The sequence below is a fragment of the Papio anubis genome, chromosome 1, assembly GCF_008728515.1.
Source record: "Papio anubis isolate 15944 chromosome 1, Panubis1.0, whole genome shotgun sequence".
NCBI classification, from domain to species: domain Eukaryota; kingdom Metazoa; phylum Chordata; class Mammalia; order Primates; family Cercopithecidae; genus Papio; species Papio anubis.
Window position 1 is genome coordinate 24824099 of NC_044976.1, and position 19508 is coordinate 24843606.

The 19508-nt window shown below is 48.6% G+C and overlaps 1 protein-coding gene and 1 pseudogene across 1 annotated transcript in view; one reads left to right on the forward strand and one right to left on the reverse strand.

Moving 5' to 3' along the window:
* Window positions 1-8352: 8352 nt before the first annotated feature.
* On the reverse strand, window positions 8353-9793 carry LOC101007318 (annotated as a pseudogene).
* An 8775-nt stretch (window positions 9794-18568) lies between these two features.
* RPS6KA1 (ribosomal protein S6 kinase A1) overlaps window positions 18569-19508 on the forward strand; it is a 45590-nt gene continuing 44650 nt past the window's right edge. The window contains exon 1 of the mRNA XM_003891392.4: window positions 18569-18801. Within this exon, the coding sequence (XP_003891441.1) occupies window positions 18739-18801 (63 nt within the window). The 5' untranslated portion in view covers window positions 18569-18738. The remainder of the gene's footprint in view (window positions 18802-19508) is intronic.

The window sequence follows — 19508 nt, forward strand, 5'->3', positions numbered from 1 at the left end:
ACTTTTCTTTTTTTGAGACAGAGTCTCGCTCTATCGCCCAGGCTGGAGTGCAGTGGCCTGATCTCGGCTCACTGCAACCTCCACCTCCCAGGTTAAAGCAATTCTACCTCAGCCTCCCAAGTAGCTGCAACTACAGATGCCCGCCACCACGCCTGGCAAATTTTTAAAAAATTTTTAGTAGAGACGGGGTTTCACCGTGTTAGCCAGGATGGTCTTGATCTACTGACCTTGTGATCCGCCCACCTCGACCTCCCAAAGTGCTAGGATTACAGGTGTAAGCCACCGTTCCTGGCCTGTGCCTCACTTTTCTTATCTGTAACATTGGGTAATTATAGCACTTTACAGGATTTTTGCAAGGGTTAAATGAGCAAGGTCAGGACTAGGGGGAGGTTAATGAGGTACTCCTTTTAAAGCACAAAATTTAAGGAGACATCAAAAATCTCAATAATCAAGACAATAACTGGGTTTTTTTTTCTTTTTTTCATTTTTTTAAGAAAGAGGCTAGGCATGGTGGCTCACGCTTCCCTGAGCACTTTAGGAGGCTGAGGAGGGCAGACAACTTGAGCCCAGGAGTTTGAGCCCAGCCTGGGCAACATGCCAAACTCCGCCTCTACAAAAAATACAAAAATTAGCTAGACATGGTGGTGCATGCCTGTGGTCCCAGCTACTAGGGAGGCTGAGGTGGGCGGATTGCTTGAGCCGGGGAAGTCGAGGCTCCAGTGAGCCACGAGTGTGCCACTGCATTCTAGCATGGGAGACAGAGTAAGACCGTGTCTCAAAAAAATAAAATAAAGGCCAGGCACGGTGGCTTATGCCTGTAATCCCAGCACTTTGGAAGGCCAAAGTGGGTGGATCACCTGAGGTCAGGAGTTCAAGACCAGCCTGGCCAACACGGTGAAACCCCATCTCTACTAAAATTATAAAAATTAGCTGGGTGTGGTGGTGCACGCCTGTAATCTAAGCTACTCGGGAGGCTAAGATAGGAGAGTCACTTGAGCCTGGAAAGTGGAGGTTACAGTGAACCAAAATCACTCCACTGCACTCTAGCTCAGGAGACAGAGTGAGACTTCATCTCAAAATAAATAAATAAATAAATACATACATACATACATACATACATACATAAAATCAAATAAAAAAGAGACGGAGTCTCACTATGTTACTCAGGCTGTTCTCAAAATCCTGGGATCAAGTGATGCTCCCCCTCAGCCTCTCAAAGTGCTGGGATTACAGGCATTAGCTACCATGCCCAGCCAATAATCAAGACATATATTTTAGTATAATTTTGTTTTTCTTTTTTTTGAGATGGAGTCTCTCTCTGTTGCCCAGCCTGGAGTGCAGTGGTGTAGTCTCAGCTCACTGCAACCTCCACCCCCTGGGTTCAAATGATTCTCCTGCCTCAGCCTCCCGAGTAGCTGGGATTACAGGCACATGCCACCATGCCCGGATAATTTTTGTAATTTTAGTAGACACAAGATTTCAACATGTTGGCCAGGCTGGTCTTGAACTCCTGGCCTCAAGTGATCTACCCACCTCAGCCTCCCAAAGTGCTGAGATTACAGGCATGAGCCCCTATGCCCAGCCTTAATGTAATTTTTAAAACTCAAAAATATTGCAAAAAACTCCATGATGAACAAAACATCAACATTTTAAATAATGACTGAATTTGACACTTGGGTGGGCACTTGCATGACTGGGGTTTACTGGTCTCACCCTAATCTCAGTCTTGTGGGATCCTGTCTGTATTGAAATTTTTAAATGAGATGCTACATATCAAACCTTAGAACAGTGTCTGGCACCATGCAAGTACTCAGTAAAATTATAATGATGAGGCCAGGTGCAGTGAATCACTCCTGTAATCCCAGTACTTCGGGAAGCCAAGGCAGGAGGATCACTTGAGCCCAGGAGTTTGAAACCAGCCTGGGCAACATAGCAAGACCCTGTCTCTACGAAAATAAAAATTAAGGCCAGGCACGGTGGCTTACAAGTGTAATCCTAGCACTTTGGGAGGCCAAGGTGGGTGGATCACGAGGTCTAGCAACTCGAGACCAACCCGGCCAACATGGCAAAACCCTGTCTCTACTAAAAATACAAAAAATTAGCTGGGTGTGGTGGCACACACCTGTAGTCCCAGCTACTCAGGAGGCTGAGGCAGGAGAATTGCTTGAACCTGGGAGGCAGAGGTTGCAGTGAGCAGAGATCACACCATTGCACTCCAGCCTGGGTGACAGCGCAAGACTCTATCTCAAAAAAAAAAAAAAAAAAAAAAAAAAGTAGTCAGGTGTGGTGGTTAACGCCTGTAGTACTAGCTCCTTGGTAGGCTGAGATGAAAGAATCACTTCAGCCCAGGAGTTTGAGGCTACAGTGAGCTCCACCACACTTCAGCCTGGGTGACAGGGCAAGACCTGTGTCCAAAATAGATAAATAAATAAAATGATGATTATGATGGATAACATAATGATGTAAGCCACTGTGGGTCCTATTCTGTCTTCAGGTCAATGGTACACATAATGTATTTGACACACAGAATCATATTTTAACCTCCATATGTCAGAATTTTTATCAGTAACAATTATGAAATAAAACAAATAATCATGGCCAGAAAGTAAACATAGTGAAAATCTTATTTTTTATTTTTATTTTTTTTGAGATGGAGTCTCGCTCTGTTGCCTGGGATGGAGTGCAGTGGCGCGATCTTGGCTTACAGAAAGCTCTGCCTCCCAGGTTTATGCTATTCTCCTGCCTCAGCCTCCCGAGTAGCTGGGACTACAGGTGCCCGCCACCATGCCCAGCTAATTTTTTTGTATTTTTAATACAGATGGGGTTTCACCATGTTAGCCAGGATGGTCTCGATCTCCTGTCCTCATGATCCACCTGCCTCGGCCTCCCAAAGTGCTGGGATTACAGGTGTGGGCCACCATGCCTGGCCAAAAAATTTATTTTATTTAACTACATACATATACTCAAACTAATAAAAATGTCTTGAAAATGAAATAAAAAGCCGGGCGCAGTGGCTCAAGCCTGTAATCCCAGCACTTTGGGAGGCTGAGACGGGCAGATCACGAGGTCAGGAGATCGAGACCATCCTGGCTAACATGGTGAAACCCCGTCTCTACTAAAAATACAAAAAACTAGCCGGGCGCGGTGGCGGGTGCCTGTAGTCCCAGCTACTCCGGAGGCTGAGGCAGGAGGATGGTGTAAATCCGGGAGGCGGAGCTTGCAGTGAGCTGAGATCAGGCCACTGCACTCCAGCCCGGGTGACAGAGCAAGACTCCGTATCAAAAAAAAAAAAAAAAAAAAAGAAAATGAAATAAAAATTACACTCCATAATGGAAATGTAGGGGGCTATGCATGGTGGCTCATACCTGTAATCCTAGCAGTTTGGGAGGCTGAGGCAGGTGGATGGCTTGAGCCCAGGAGTTCAAGACCAGCCTGGGCAACATGGCAAAACCCTGTCTCTACAAAAATTGCAAAGATTGGCTGGGCACAGTGGCTCACGCCCGCAGTCCTAGCACTTTGACAGGCCAAAGCGGGTGAATCACCTGAGGTCAGGAGTTCGAGACCAGCCTGGCCAACATGGTGAAACCCCATCTCTTCTAAAAATACAAAAATTAACTGGGCATGGTGGTACATGCCTGTAATCCCAGCTACTTGGGAGGCTGAGGCAGGAGAATCGCTTGAACCTGGGAGGTGGAGGTTACAGTGAGCTGAGATTGTGCCACTGCACTCCAGCCTGGGCAACAAGAGTAAAACTCCATCTCAAAAAAAAAAAAAAAATTAGCTAGGCATGGTGGTGGGCATCTGCAGTCCCAGCTACCCGAGAGGCTGAAGCAGGAGGATTACCAGAGCCAGGGAAGTCAAGGCTGCAGTAAGCTATAATCACACCACTGCACTCCAGCCTGGGTGACAGGGCAAGACCCTATCTCGAAAAAAAAAGAAAAAACAAATGTTGGGGAGGGCGGGCACAGTGGCTCACACCTGTAATCCCAGAACTTTGGGAGACTGAGGTGGGTGAATCACTTGAGCCCAGGAGTTTGAGACCAGCCTGGGCAACATGGTGAAACCCCATCTCTACCAAAAATACAAAAATTAGCCAGTGTCATAACTTGGTCTCAAAATAAATAAATAAATAGATTTAAAAAATTTTTTAAGCACAAAAGGGAAAAAAGTAATGGACTAATAGTTTTTAATTATATTTATGGATTTTTTTTTTTTTTTTTTTTTTTTTTTTTACAAAAGGGAACATACGTACACCCAAAAAGAAATACCTCCAAAAATGTGGACTTGGCTGGGTGCAGAGAATAATTTGCACAAAGAATGACAGAATTGAAGCAATTCAAATTTTTTTCCCTTGCTTTTTTTTTTTTTTTTGGTTTGAGACGGCGTCTTGCTCTGTAGCCCAGGCTGGGGTGCACTGGCACCATCTTGGCTCCCTGCAAGCTCCACCTCCCACGTTCACGCCATTCTCCTGCCTCAGCCTCCTGAGTAGCTGGGACTACAGGCACCCGCCACCACGCCTGGCTAATTTTTTGTATTTTCAGTAAAGATGGGGTTTCACTGTGTTAGTCAGGATGGTCTCGATCTCCTGGCCTCGTGATCCACCCGCCTTGGCCTCCCAAAGTGTTGGGATTACAGGCGTGAGCCACTGCGCCCGGCTCTTCCCTTGTTTTTGCAGTTACTGTGCTATCACTGTTGATTTCAAATTTGTTGTTTAAATGCAAGGATGTGGAGACATGAACTACTCCCAAAGTGAGCTCCCATGATTTCGACCCACTGGGGACTCTCAAACTAAAGGTGTTTTGTAGCTGACTCCCTGGGTGCTGGGGGCCAAGTGTATAACTCAAAGTTATCCAAATTAGCTTCCATGTAGAATATATTACTTATTAAACGTTAGGTAATAAAAACATATGAATCTGCAGCTTACATATATTCCTAAAACTTACAGTAGTCCCTCTGCTTTGGGAGGCCGCGGTGGGAGGATCCCTTGAGCCCAGGAATTCGAGGCTGCAGCGAGCTGTGATTGTGCCACTGCCCTTCAGCCTGGCTGACAGAGGGAAACTCTGTCTCTTAAAACCCCCCCCCCAAAAAAAAAAAGAAAAAGAGCAAAAAACAAAAACCTCACAGCAATCACAACAATTAGTACTTTGACCAACAGAGGGATCTCTTTAGGAAGGATGATTTTACCACCAACATTATTTAGAATTGCCAAGCCATGGTGATAGTAAAAAGCAGACCTACCCAGTTTCATTGATGTTTCTATTTTATCTTTTTTTTTTTTTTTTTTTTTTGTAGAGATGGGGTTTCGCCATGTTGCCCAGGTTGGTCTTGAACTCCTGGGCTCAAGCAATCCGCCTGTCTCAGCCTCCCAAAGTGTTGGGAGTACAGGCGTGAGCCATGGCACCTGGCCTCACTAATGTTTTAAAATTCTCTACAGACAAAGCATGCCTTATTTCTTCCACATGGCAGACTCACCACCACCCTTACCTGATTCACCTCTGCCTCAGGCTACCAGTTTCCCATCTTTGGCCAAGACAAAGGCCCCTTCCAAAGCTGACAACATTCCACTACTTTTTTTTTTTTGAGATGGAGTCTCGCCCTGTCACCCAGACTGGAGTGCAATGGCACGATCTCAGCTCACTGCAACCTCTGCCTCCTGGGTTCAAGCCACTTTCCTGCCCCAGCCTTCCAAGTAGCTGGGATTGCAGGCGTGCACCACCACTCCCCGCTAATCTTTAGTAGAGACAGGGTTTCACCATGTTGGCCAGGCATGGTCTCGAACTCCTGACTTTGTGATCCACCCACCTCAGCCTCCCAAAGTGCTGGAATTACAAGCATGAGCCACTGCGCCCAGTCCTTTTTTTTTTTTTTTTTTTGAGATGGAGTCTTGCTCTGTCACCCAGGCGGGAGTGCAGTGGCGTGAATTTTTATTTCCCGGTTTCAAGTGATTCTCCTGCCTCAGTCTCCCAAGTAGCTGGGATTATAGGCGTGCACCTTGATGCCCGGCTAATTTTTGTAGTTTTAGTAGAGACGGGATCTCGCCATGTTGGCCAGGCTGGTCTCAAACTCCTGACCTCAAATGATCCATCCGCTTCAGTCTTGCAAAGTGCTGGGATTACAGGCATGAACCACCGCACCTGGCCAACTTTCTTTTATTAATTCTTTCTTTTATAAAAAGAGACAAAGACTACCTCTAAATCCACTCTTTCTAATTTTGGCTCCACAAGCTATTTCCAGCCAATGACCCTGGGTACGTCAGTTCATCTCTTTAAGCCTGTTTTCTCATCTGGAAATGGAAGTAACAGTCCCTGCCCATGCCTTACCCCTGTGAGGGCTCCATTAAGCAGTGGGGGAGAAGAGTGTTTAGAAAGAGGGAGGCACCACCCAGGTGGCAGGTGTACACAGATGGCAGGCCTTGACAACAAAGTTGATTATGTTCTTCTGAGGTCACTGGATCCAGGATCTGGGAGAGGGGAAGGGGATCTGGTGGGTGCTAGACTGCAATCACTGAGTTAGATTTTTTCCTTCCAGGAAAAGGCTAGATCCTCTTGGCCAGGAGGCAGAGGACTGATCACCATGACCTGGCCTGCTCTGCTGCTGGATCAGAGCCTGACTGGATAGAGAAGTTCTCTTCCAGTGGAAGGTGGCCAAGGAGTAGGGTACAAAGAAACACTGAAGCCCACTGGCTCTTGTCCTGGGAAGCACCCGGAAAAGAGCTTACCTATTTGTTTAACTGTCTTCCCCAAAGAAAATGTAACTTTTTTTTTTTTTTTTTTTTTTTGGAGACAGGGCCTCATTCTGTCTCCCAGGCTGGAGTGCAGTGCCATAATCATTGCTCAGTGCAGCCTTAACATCTCAGGTTCAAACTATCCTCCTGCCTCAGCCTTCTGATTAGCCGGGACTACAGGCACATGGCACCAGGCATTTTTGTAGAGACGGGGTTTCACTGTGTTGCCCAGGCTGGCCTCAAACTCCTGGGCTCAAGCAAGCCTGCCTCAATCTCCCAAACTGCTGGAATTACAGGCATTAGCCACCGTGTCTAGCCAGAGAATGTAACTTTCTAGAGCGGGAGTCTTTTTTTGGGGGGAGCTCAAACAGCAGAAATTTATTTCTCACAGTTCTAGAGGTTGGGAAATCCAAGATCAAGGTGCTACCAAGGTAGATTTCATTCTGAGGACTCTTCCCTTGACTTGTCATCAGCCACCATCTTGCTGTGTGCTCACATGACCACATGACCTCTTCTTTGTGAGCTTGAGAGACAGGGAGTAAGCTATCTGGTGCCTCTTCTTATTAGGCACTGTCTTAGTCCATCTAGGCTGCTACAACAAAATACTTTACAGTGGGTAATTTATCAAAGACGGAAATTTATTTCTCCCAGTTCTGGAGGCTAGGAAGTCCAGGATCAAGGCCCCAGAAGATTTGGTGTCTAGTGATGACCAGTTCCTCATCCAGAGCACTTTCTATGTGTCCTCACACGGCAGAAAGGCAAGGCAGCTCTCTGGTGCCTCCTTTTTTTTTTTTTAATTTCTATTTATTTATTTTTAGACAGAGTTTACCTCTTTTTGCCCAGGTGATCCGCCTGCCTCAGCCTCCCAAAGTGCTGGGATTACAGGCATGAGCCACTACACCCGGCCTCTGGTACCTCTTTTTTTTTTTTTTTTTTTATACTTTACATTCTGTGATACATGTGCAGAACATGTAGGTCTGTTACACAGGTATACACATGCCATGGTGGTTTCCTGCACCCATCAACCCGTCATCTACATTAGGTATTTCTCTTAATGCTGTCCCTCCCCTAACCTACCTCACCCCCTGAACAAACTTTTTTCCAAAAGAGCCAGCTAGTAAATATTTTAGGCTTTTCAGGCCATATGGTCTCTGTTGCAAGTACTCAACTCTGCTGTTGTAGTGAGAAAGCAGCCATAGACGATACGTAAACGGAGCGTGGCTGTGTTCCAATAAAACTTTATTTATGGATACTACAGTATGAATTTCATATAACTTTCACATGTCATGAAATATTCTTCTTTTGACTTTTAAAATGATTTAAAAATCTAAAAACCATTAACTTGCGAGCATACAAACACAGTAGGCCAGATTTATCGTGTGGGCCACAGTTTGTGTGCCTCTATCCTAGAGGGCAGAGACCGTCTTCTCCACTGCTGTATTCCCAGTGCCTAGAACAGTGCCTGGCATGTAGCTGGTGCTCAGTAACTATTTGTTGGTGATCAGCTGCTCCCTCTTCTGCCCCTTTTAACTCCAATTCCCTCCCCAACTCTTCCTGCTACTATATCACCTCTGCTGTCACCTCCTGTCCTCTCTGATGCCAGCAACCAAATTCAGCCTCACCCCCGGACTCCAGGACAGTGGTACTGCTCTGTGGAGGAGCTCACTGCCTAATTCTCCGCCTTGCTCTCCTTCACTCTCTGCAGTCCTGGACCATCCCACCTGCATGCTTCTGTTCCTCCTCTTCCTCTCTGACCACTCCCCCTTTTTTTTTTTTTTTTTTTTTGCCAATTGCAGTGACTTTATTTTAAAGGGTTTTCAGACTTATAGAAAGGGGCTTTTTAGATGGGGCTGTGTCACTAGTCAACCATCTTCACTGTGGAGTCCTAATCACTATGACGCTTGTTTTGTAGATCACAAGGATTCATTCAAATTGTCTCTTCCATTCCTTCATAATAGGTTACGTAGTCCGAAAGTACACCCCTCCTTCTCTAGTACATTGCATTCAAACAGGTTGCTGCTACTTCTCTATTGTCATTCATCTTTTCATCATCTTCTTATTCCTCTTAGCACAGTTGGGGCATAACATATTATCTTCTATGCCTGGGGCGGGGGGGGGGTTGGGAAAATGCAGACAGGTGACAAGAAGAGAGAAATCATCCTCCTGTGAGTGGTAGGCACCCAGGCCTGACCTGCATGAAACTGCAGGCGCACCCAACCCTTTGTGTCTGCCGAGAGAAGTCTGCCATGGACCACACACCACCTGACTCCAGAGGCTTGCATCAAAAAGGCCTCAAGAGAAACAGGAATGGAACATGAATTCACAGCCTTAGGCTGAACAGCCCTTGCAGCAATTCTTGCCCGTGATGCCAACATGGCTCCCTCGCTGAAGTTATCACTTCAACTGTATTAGTCTCTTCTGCTCTCTCATTCATCTCATAAGTTTTCTGAAGCCTTGCTGTCTTGGTCACTGCCTTGCATTTCCTCGAACATCGCTGTAATCTGGTCCCTTGTGACACTTCAGGTATATCTTGCTGTTGTTCAGGGCAAGCATGCCTACAGACCCTCAGATAAACTTCGATTTTCTTGCCATTGGTACTCAAACTGAGTTGTTGACACCAGTCCCGCAAAGAGTCCCAACACACCTTATTAATGGGAGGCAAAATGGTTGGCAAGGGAAGAGCTGGTATTTTGCATCTAGCTTTTTGTGGAGCTGTAAATTGTTCATTTGTTTGAAGTAGATGACCTTGATTGTATTTCATAGGCTTCTCCAGTTTGACACCAGAAGTTGAAGAAACACTTGGTTCCGTTTGTTCCATATTTGGATCATCTTTAACTGGCACCAATGTCAAAATCACACTTTCCTCATCATCTACTTCCCCCTCAAAGAAATTCTTCTTGCTGCTATCCAAATTTGAGTCTGACATTTTCAGCAACACCCGTCTTGCCCATTCGGTGATATGTTGTTTCAAAAATTAGGCCGGGCAAGATGGCTCATGCCTGTAATCCCAGCACTGTGGGAGGCCCAGGCAGGCAGATCACTTGAGTCCAGGAGTTCGAGATCAGCCTGGGAAACATGGCGAGACCCCTGTCTCTACCAAAAAATACAAAAATTAGGCAGGCGTTGTGGCGTGTGCCTGTAATCCCACCTACTTGGGAGGGGGTAGTGGGAGGACTACCACTCCCTCTTTTTTTTTTTTTTTGGCAACGCAGTCTCACTCTGTGGCCCAGGCTGGAGTGCAATGGCACAATCTCGGCTCACTGCAACCTCCACCTCATGGGTTCAAGTGATTCTCCTGCTCAGCCTCCCGAGTGGCTGGAACTACAGGCGTGTGCCACCACGCCTGGCTAATTTTTGTATTTTTAGTAGAGATGGGTTTCACCATGTTGGCCAGGCTTGAAACCACTCCCTCTTTGGCTTCATTGTCTACCAGTCCCTGACCACAGTCAGGGGAGTTCCTCTAGGCTGAGGCCTCATGCCTTCACTGCACACAAGTGCAGAACCCACTCAGTGAACCCCAGGCCCCAGTCTCTGGCTCTCCCGCTTCTTTGCAGGGGGAAGAATTTGGAGAAAAGAAGGAAGTCTGTGATTGTCACCTACCATTTCTTTTTTTCTTTTTCTTTTCTTTTTTTTTTTTGAGACAGAGTCTCACTCTGTTGCTCAGGTTGGAGTGCAGTGGTGAGATCTTGGCTCACCGCAAGCTCCACCTCCCGGGTTCACGCCATTCTCCTGCCTCAGCCTCCCAAGTAGCTGGGACTACAGGCGCCCGCCACCACACCTGGCTAATTTTTTGTAGTTTTAGTAGAGACGGGGTTTCACCGTGTTAGCCAGGATGGTCTCGATCTCCTGACCTCGTGATCCACCCACCTCGGCCTCCCAAAGTGCTGGGATTATAGGCATGAGCCACCACGCCTGGCTGTCACCTACCATTTCTATGGAGCACCTATCGTGTGCCAGGTGCTACACAGGTATTTTATTGCCTGATCTCACTTAATACTCATAACCACCTCTAGTTTTCCAAGGCACAAACTGAGGCTCAGAGGGGTTAACTGAAATACTCAAAGTCACACAGCTAGGAGGTAGCCAGACTGGGATTAGAGCCAGGGTTGGTGTGGCTCCATTCACAAGTACATTTTGAGGGCCTATAGTATATCATATGTATCCAGAGAAACAGCAGTAAACAGACAAGTGCTGCCTCATGGAGCTTTGTTCTAGTGGGAGAAACAAACAGGTAAATATATAACAGCACTGCTAGTAAAGAGGTTTGCCATGAAAAATAAAAAGATAACATAGGTTATATCGCTGTTATGGAGAGCTTTTTTTTTTTTTTCAGACAGTCTCGCTCTGTCACTCAGGCTGCAGTGCAATGGCGCAATCTTGGCTCACTGCAAACTCTGCCTTCTGGGTTCAAGTGATTCTCCTGCCTCAGCCTCCCAGGGAGCTGGGATAACAGGCGTGCACGCCAACACGACTGGCTGATTTTTGTATTTTTAGTAGAGACGGGGTTTCACCGTGTTGGCCAGACTGGTCTCAAACTTCTGACCTCAAGTGATCCGCCCACCTCAGCCTCCCAAAGTGCTGGGATTACATGCGTGAGCCACCGTGCCTGGCCAAGGGGAACTATTTTAGATAAGAAAAGCAAAGTCCTCTCCAGGAGGTGACATTTGAGCAGAGGTGTGAATGAAGTAAGAGAGTGAACCCTGAGAACTGGAGAAAGAACGTTCCAGGTGGAGGGCGCAGCAGGAGCAGAGCCTGATGGGAGCATACCGGGCATGTCCAGTGATCCGCAAAGATACCTGGTGGCAGGAGGGCAGCAAACTAGGGACAGAGTGGTAGGAGAGGGTGACCGAGGGAGTGGGCTGGGGCCTGGGGGCCTTCTCAGATTTGGCCAAGACTTCGGATTTTGTTTGAACTGTGATGGGGGAGGCACAGGAGGGTTTCAAGCAGAAAGATGACACCTGACACCATTCCCATCCCTCAGATGAGGGATGAGACAGACAAGAGACTCTGCCCCCTGGCTCCATCACTGCCACCCACTGTGTGCACACTGAGCTCTCCTGGACCCCCTTCTGAACTTAGCATAGTGAAGTGATCAAGAGCACTGGCTTTCAGGTCTGAGAGAAGTGAGTTCCCAGCCCAGCTGCAATACTTACTGGCTGTCTGACCATGGGCAATCCTGTTCCTCTCTAAGCCTCAGTTTTCTCATCTGGAAAATGGGGACAAATGGGAACAATAATTTTTTTTTTTTTTTTAAACTGAATCTCGCTCTGTTGCCCAGGCTGGAGTGCAGTGGTGCAATCTCGGCTCATTGCAAGCTCCACCTCCTGGGTTCATGCCATTCTCCTGCCTCAGCCTCCCGAGTAGCTGGGACTACAGGCGCCCACCACCACGCCCGGCTAATTTTTTGTATTTTTAGTAGAGACAGGGTTTCACCGTGTTAGCCAGGATGGTCTCGATCTCCTGACCTCGTGGTCCGCCTACCTCGGCCTCCCAAAGTGCTGGGATTACAGGCGTGAGCCACCCCGCCCAGCCGATGACAATAATTTTTGTCTCATGGCATTGTATCGTTGGGGTGGTTTGATGATCTCTTACTTGTAAAACACTCAGCTCCAGGCAGGCTACATAGTGCTCTCTCAATAAGCACTCATAGTTTGTTACGATTTTTTTTTTTAAGTTTTTTGAGGCAGGATCTTGCTCTTTTGCCCAGGCTGCAGTGCAGTGGCTCAATCATAGCTCACTGCAACCTCAAACTCCTGGGCTCAAGCTATCCTCTGGCCTCAGCCTCCAAGTAGCTAGGACTACGAGTGCGTGCCACCATGCCTGGCTAATATTTTTGTTTTTAGTAGAGATGGGATCTTGCTATGTTGCCTAGGCTAGCCTCAAACTCCTGGTCTCAGGCAATCCTCTTGGCTCAGCCTCCCAAAGTGCTGGAATTACCAGCATGAGCCACTGCACCCCACTTGTGATTATTATTATTTAAAGTCTCAGCTCTGTTCTGGCACTTTGTAACAGCTCATTAAAGGTAACTATCATTATGATTATTCTCCTCACCCTGTTCCACCTGTTAAAGACACATTAGCCAGGAACCCCCTTTACTGAGAGGCCAAGAAAGAATAATGATGACAGACCCTCTCCCCAGGGCAGGTCCCTTCCAGAACCTCTGCTCTTGAACATTATAGAAAAACCTCGGCCGGGTGTGGAGGCTAACGCCTGTAATCCCAGCACTTTGGGAGGCCAAGGCGGGCAGATCACAAGGTCAGGAGATCAAGACCATCCCGGCTAACACGGTGAAACCCTGTCTCTACTAAAAATACAAAAATTTAGCCAGGCGTGGTGGCACATGCCTGTAGTCCCAGCTACTCGGGAGGCTGAGGCAGGAGAATCGCTTGAACTCAGGAGGCAGTGAGCCGAGATCGTGCCATTGCACTCCAGCCTGGGGGACAAGGGCGAAACTCTGTCTCAAAAAAAAAAAAAAAAAAAAAAGCCAGATGTTAATCAAATAGTCACATAAACACATGTAAGAAAGTACAACTTTGAGAAGCACTGTAAAGTATTGATTGCTATGGGCATGAGTACTATGGAGGTGAGGACAAATGTCCTGGAGGAAGTGATGTAGAGCTGAGCTGGCTTGAAGAACACAGAATACTGTTTCAAGTACAAGGAGTGACATGTGCAAAAGCCCTGTGGCAGAACTGAAGGAAAGCCAGTGTGGCTGCAGCCGCGAGAGAGGTGGAACAACGTGTGCACTGAAACTGCAGCAGCATCAGCACTTGTGGATTACGGTTTGTTCTGCACAGCTCTCTGATGAGTGAGTGCTATGCCTACCCCAGAGATGGGCAAGATGACCTGGAGAAGCTCTCCAGGTAGAGCCCAGATGTCCTTTGGGCTCCATTCTTACCAGCATGATCCACTCGTGGGAGAGGGGACACAGGAAGTGAAGCTTATTCATAAAAGGTTGAAAGCACAACCAATCAATCAGTCCTTAAGTGAGAGGATGCACTTGACAGGGAGATTACTTTGAGAGGGAGAAGAAAGAGGGTCAGGGGCCCAGGATGGGGGAAAGCTGAAGGTAGAACCACTCCTGCTTTCCCTCACTTCCTCTATTCCTGCCATCCACCCCACCTCTCTGGCCCAGCCCGTCACCCTTCTTCTGTGGGTCTCAGTGTCTCTCTTCCTAACTTAAATGTGGCTGACTGCAAGTCAGGTATCTGGCATCTGTGTGCGATCTGTTTCAACTCCTGAGTACGATTACTGGATCTAGCAAATCAAAATACATGATGCCCAGTTAAATTTGAATTTCAGACAAACAACACATAAACTTTTAGTCAAAATATGTTCAAGTATAACAGCTCAAACTGGGAGCAGCAAGAGCTGGGGCATCACAAACTGCTTCCAGGTAACTGAACTGGATGATCCCCACACTGATGTGAATAATGGCTTCCATCTCTGGTCCAGGCTGCTGTCTGTTTTGTCACCTTTTCTCATTAGGGAGGTGGAGACTATGTGAACAAAAGAACACACTCTGGGCTGGGCATGGTGGCTCAGGCCTGTAATCCCAGCATTTTGGGAGGTCGATGGGGGCAGATCACCTGAGGTCAGAATCTCAAGACCAGCCTGGTCACCATGGTGAAACCCCATCTCTATTGAAAATACAAAAAAATTAGCTGGACGTGGTGGCAGGCACCTGTAATCCCAGCTACTCGAGAGGCTGAGGCAGGAGAATGGCTTGAACCCGGGACGTAAAGGCTGCAGTGGGCTGAGATCATACCATTGCACTCCAGCCTGGGCAACAAGAGTGAAACTCTGTCTAATAAATAAATAAATAACACACTCTGGAGCCAGACTGTCAGGTTGTCTCTCCGCTCTGCCATTTTTCAGTCCTGTGGCTTTTTTGTTTTTTTTTTTAGATGGAGTTTCCCTCTTGTCACCAAGGCTGGAGTACAATGGCACAATCTCAGCTCACTAAAACCTCCACCTCCCAGGTTCAAGCGATTCTCCTGCATCAGCCTCCTCAGTTACTAGGATTACAGGCACCTGCCACCACGTCGAGCTTTTTTTTTTTTTTTTTTTTTTTGTATTTTTAGTAGACACAGGATTTCACCGTTTGGCCAGGCTGGTCTGGAACTCCTGACCTCAGGTGATCCACCCGCCTTGGCCTCCCAAAGGGCTGGGATTACAGGTGTGAGCCACCGTGCCTGGCCACAGTCCTGTGGCCTTGGAGGGACCCAAGTAATGGGATGCTTACTTTCTCTGCCCTCAGTTTCCTCATCTGTACACTGGAGAGAATAATAGCACATAACCCATAAGATTACAAGGATTACCTTAGTTTATGCAGATAAAAAATGTGTAGAACAGTGCCTGGTCCATAGTAAGTGCTATGTTAGTGTTAGCTGTCATTATTTATTTAGTTACACCACAATGAATGTAAACTCCATACCGGCAAATACTTTATTTATTATGTATTTTATTATTTATTTTTCAGCAATGGGGTCTCACTCTGTTGCCCAGGCTGGAATGAAATAGCGTGATCATAGCTCACTAGAGTCTCGAATTCCTGAGCTCGATGGATCATTCTACCTCAGCCTCCTGAGTAGCTAGGATTACAGGCACCCAACTAAGGACTTTGATTTATTCATTGCTATATTCTCAGCCTCTAGTAGAAAGCCTGAGCCATGCCCCCTGGTGTGCTGAGGCAAAAGGATTGCTTGAGGTCAGGAGTTCAAGGCTGTAGTGTGCTATGGTTGCCTCTATGAATAGTCACTGCACTCCAGCCTGGGCAACACAGCGAGACTCCATCTTTAAAAATAATAATAATAGGTCGGGCGCAGTGGCTCATGCCTGTAATCCCAGCACTTTGGGAGGCCAAGGCGAGCAGATCACGAGGTCAGGAGATCGAGACCATACTGGCAAACATGGTGAAACCTTGTCTCTACTAAAAAATATATACATAAAATTAGCCAGGTGTGGTGGCACACGCCTATACAAAAATTATCCAGGTGTGGTGGCACATGCCTATAGTCCCTGCTACTTGGGAGGCTGAGGCAGGAGAATTGTTTGAACCCCGGAGGCAGAGGTTACAGTGAGCCAAGATCAGGCCACTGCACTGCACTCCAGCCTGGGCGACAGAGTGAGACTCCATCTCAAAATAATAATAATAAAAAGAAGGCTTGACTTACAATACATGCTCAGAAAGAGGGCCTAGTGTGTAATATATAGCCATAAATAAACCAGGTGTGGTGGCTGTAATTCCAGCATTTTGGGAGGCTGGAGGATCGCTTGAGGCTAGGAGTTTAAGACCAGCCTGGGCAAGATAGTGAGATTCCATCTCTACAAAAACAAAACATATAGAAAATTAGCTGGGGGCCTGGTGCAGTGGCTCACGCTTGTAATCCCAGCACTTTGGGAGGCCAAGGCGGGAGGATCATGAGGTCAGGAGATTGAGACCATCCCAGCTAATACAGTGAAACCCCGTCTCTACTGAAAATACAAAATGTTAGCCGAGCATGGTGGCATGCACCTGTAGTCCCAGCTACTCGGCAGGCTGAGGCAGGAGAATTGCTTGAACCTGGGAGGTAGAGGTTGCAGTGAGCTGAGATTGAGCCACTGCACTCCAGCTTGGGTGACAGAGCGAGACTCTATCTCAAAAGAAAATAAAAAAAAATTAGCTGGGCATGGTGGCACACACCTGAAATGCTAGCTACTTGTGGGAGATAGGAGGATCACTTGAGCCCAGAAGTTCAAGGCTGCAGTGAGCTATGATCTTACCACTGCACTGTAGCCTGGGCAACAGAGTGAGACCCTGTCTCTAAAAAACAAATAAAAAATATATAGATGTATGGCGTAACCCTGGGAGGCGGAGCTTGCAGTGAGCTGAGATCCGGCCACTGCACTCCAGCCTGGGCGACAGAGCGAGACTCCGCCTCAAAAAAAAAAAAAAAAAAAAATATATATATATATATAGATGTAAATAATTTATTGAATTAAAATGAATCTTGTCCTATATACCTGAAAGATTGAGATTATAATTCCCGTTTTATAGATGGAGAAATTGAGGTTTAGAGCCGTAAAATGAGTTTCCCAATGTTAAGAAGGTAGCAGAGCTGGAAGTCAAACCCAGATTTGTTGGGTTCCAAAGTCCTTTCCACTCAAAATTCAGTTCAACAGCGGAGGTCCTACCCTGGGAAAGCCATGGAAAAGGGGGAGCGTGTGGATTCTGGAGAAATCCTCATCCACTTTGATTTTTTTTTTTTTTTTTTTTTTTTTTTTTTTTTGAGATGGAGTCTCCCTCTGTCGTCCAGGCTGGAGTGCAGTGGCACTATCTGGGTTCACTGCAAGCTCCGCCTCCTGGGTTCACGCCATTCTCCTGCCTAAGCTTCCCGAGTAGCTGGGACTATAGGTGCCCGCCACCACGCCTGACTAATTTTTTGTATTTTTAGTAGAGACAGGGTTTCACCATGTTAGCCAGGATGGTTTGGATCTCCTGACCTCGTGATCCGCCCGTCTCGGCCTCCCAAAGTGCTCGGATTACAGGTGTGACACTGATTTTTTTAAGCCTTAGTCTGTTCTCAACTTCTTGTGTGACCTTGGGTAAGTCACTTCATCTTTCTGAGCCTGTTTCATGATTTGTAAACTAGGTGGTGGTAATCACTCAAGGAAATCACATGGCTCGCAGGAAGCTTTTGATAAACATTCCTTCCCATCCCCCTGCCTTACAACAGCTTTGCAGATAACTGACCAGTCTTCCTGCCTGCTAAACCAGCAAGCTTGTCCCTCCAGCAAGCTCACTCCTCACACGTGAATACATCTCACCACACCCGGACCCCTAAGACTCTTCAGGTGGAGGCTGAATCTCTCTGGGGGAACCAGTTTCCTGGCCTTTCACTCCGAGTCCCACCAAGCCACAGTTCATCCTGGGAGCCTGGTCCCTCCTCAGAGAGTCGCAAACCTAAACCAGTCCAGAGCTGGGGCTGCAGGTGACTCCAGGGAGACCTGGCCTGAAAGGACTCCCTTCAAAGGGCAGAGCACAGATTGCAAAAACGCATATTAAGAAATCACTCTTGGCGGGGCGCAGTAGCTCACTCCTGTAATCCCAGCACTTTGGGAGGCCGAGGCAGGAGGATCGCTTGAGCCCAGGAGTCAGAGACCAGCCTAGGTAACAGCGAAACTTCATGTCTCTCTCTCTCTCACTATATACACACATACATACCTATATATGTGTATATATATTTATTTATGGATGTAATATTTATATACATTATGTAAAATCAGTCGATCAAACAATCAATCACTCTATGGTGGCGCTGTGGGTCCTGATTGTGGTAACAACTGCTGATGCCTATCTGGGCCTGGGGCACTGAGATCGCCCGGAGATCCCAGTGTTAGCTTCAGTGCGGGATAGAAATTAGTAGAGGACAGGGGATCTCTAGGGCCTGGTGAGTTGAGGGCCTAAGGGGAGCAGGTCCCAGGCTCCTTCCAAGCCTCAGCCCAGATCAGGCCCAGGAACCCAGTGTGAATGTGTGTGCGGGGGGTGGGGACAGGGTGCTTCCCTCCCCTTGGAAGGAGAAGGAACATCTGGGCTGGGATTCCAAATGAGCTGAGCGGGGGAGAACGGTGGCCCTGGTGTGGTGTGTCCAGGGGAACACCGCTGCGAGGGAAGAAGCCAGCAGGGCCTCTCGGGCTGAGCCAAGCGCGGGCCGGGGGCTTGCGGCGGGGACCCGGCCGGCCCTCGGGGCGCGGCGGGGGCGGGGGTCCGCGCTGGGAATGCCGCGCCGCGGGGGCTGGGGCGGGGCTTCTCCGGCTCCGCCCCCGCGCAGGTAGCCAATGGGCGCGGCGGCGCCGGGTGACGGAGGGAGCCGAAGTGCTAGTGCCGCGGCGGCGGCTGCGGACGGCCCAGCCGGAGCGCGAGGGGCTCGGGGGGGCGCGGCGGTTCGGGTCGCAGAGCCAGGGACCCCTGGACCCGGGAGGCGGCGCAGCCGGCGCCGCCGGAGGAGCGCTGGTGGCCCGGCGGCGGCGCGATGCCGCTCGCCCAGCTCAAGGAGCCCTGGCCGCTCATGGAGCTAGTGCCGCTGGACCCGGAGGTGAGTGAGCTGGGCGGGGGACGGGCGCCCGCGGCCGGCGAGCCCGGATCCTCACAGGGGCGGGGCGGCCCGAAGCGCCGCTGTAGCCCGGCAGGCGCCCGCGAGGGCGCGAGTGCCCTCCGATTTCTTGCCCACTGTCCGGCTCCACCCCCCTATGCCCCGGGTGTTCGTGTGCGAGGGACAGTTCCGCCAAGCGCCGACTACCTCCCCGCCATAGCCAGGAGAGGGGATCCTATGGGGCGCTGAGATCTGGCCGCCTTCACCCCACATCTAGGACCCGTCCCGGCATCTGTCCAGAGCTGTCGGAGCTTCCTCCATTAGTGCAAACGGGGAGATCTTCAGTGCCAGATGTCTGGGATTCTATCAGAGACAGGGGTTATGGGACCCCCCACTTCTCCCAGGGCCTTCCGCCAAGAGCCCTGCATCTGGCTTCATCGCCGCTGAGCCTAGAAGGATTTCCCCTCTTGACCCCTGGCGGTTGTGGAGTGTGGGATGGCACCACCCTTCTGGGACTGGAACTCCTGATTTTCTTTGCCCTGAGGCTAGGGCCAGAGGACACCTGTGTTCCCTACCCTGGGCTGTGGAGAAGAGAGTGGGGAAGAGCCCTTAGACCTTGTGAAGATGATTCCTGGCAGGGCGTGGGGGGATCTTGGTGCCTGCCTCTCTTCTTATGCCCCTTCCGGTAGGAAGGGCTGGGCCCTTGGGGA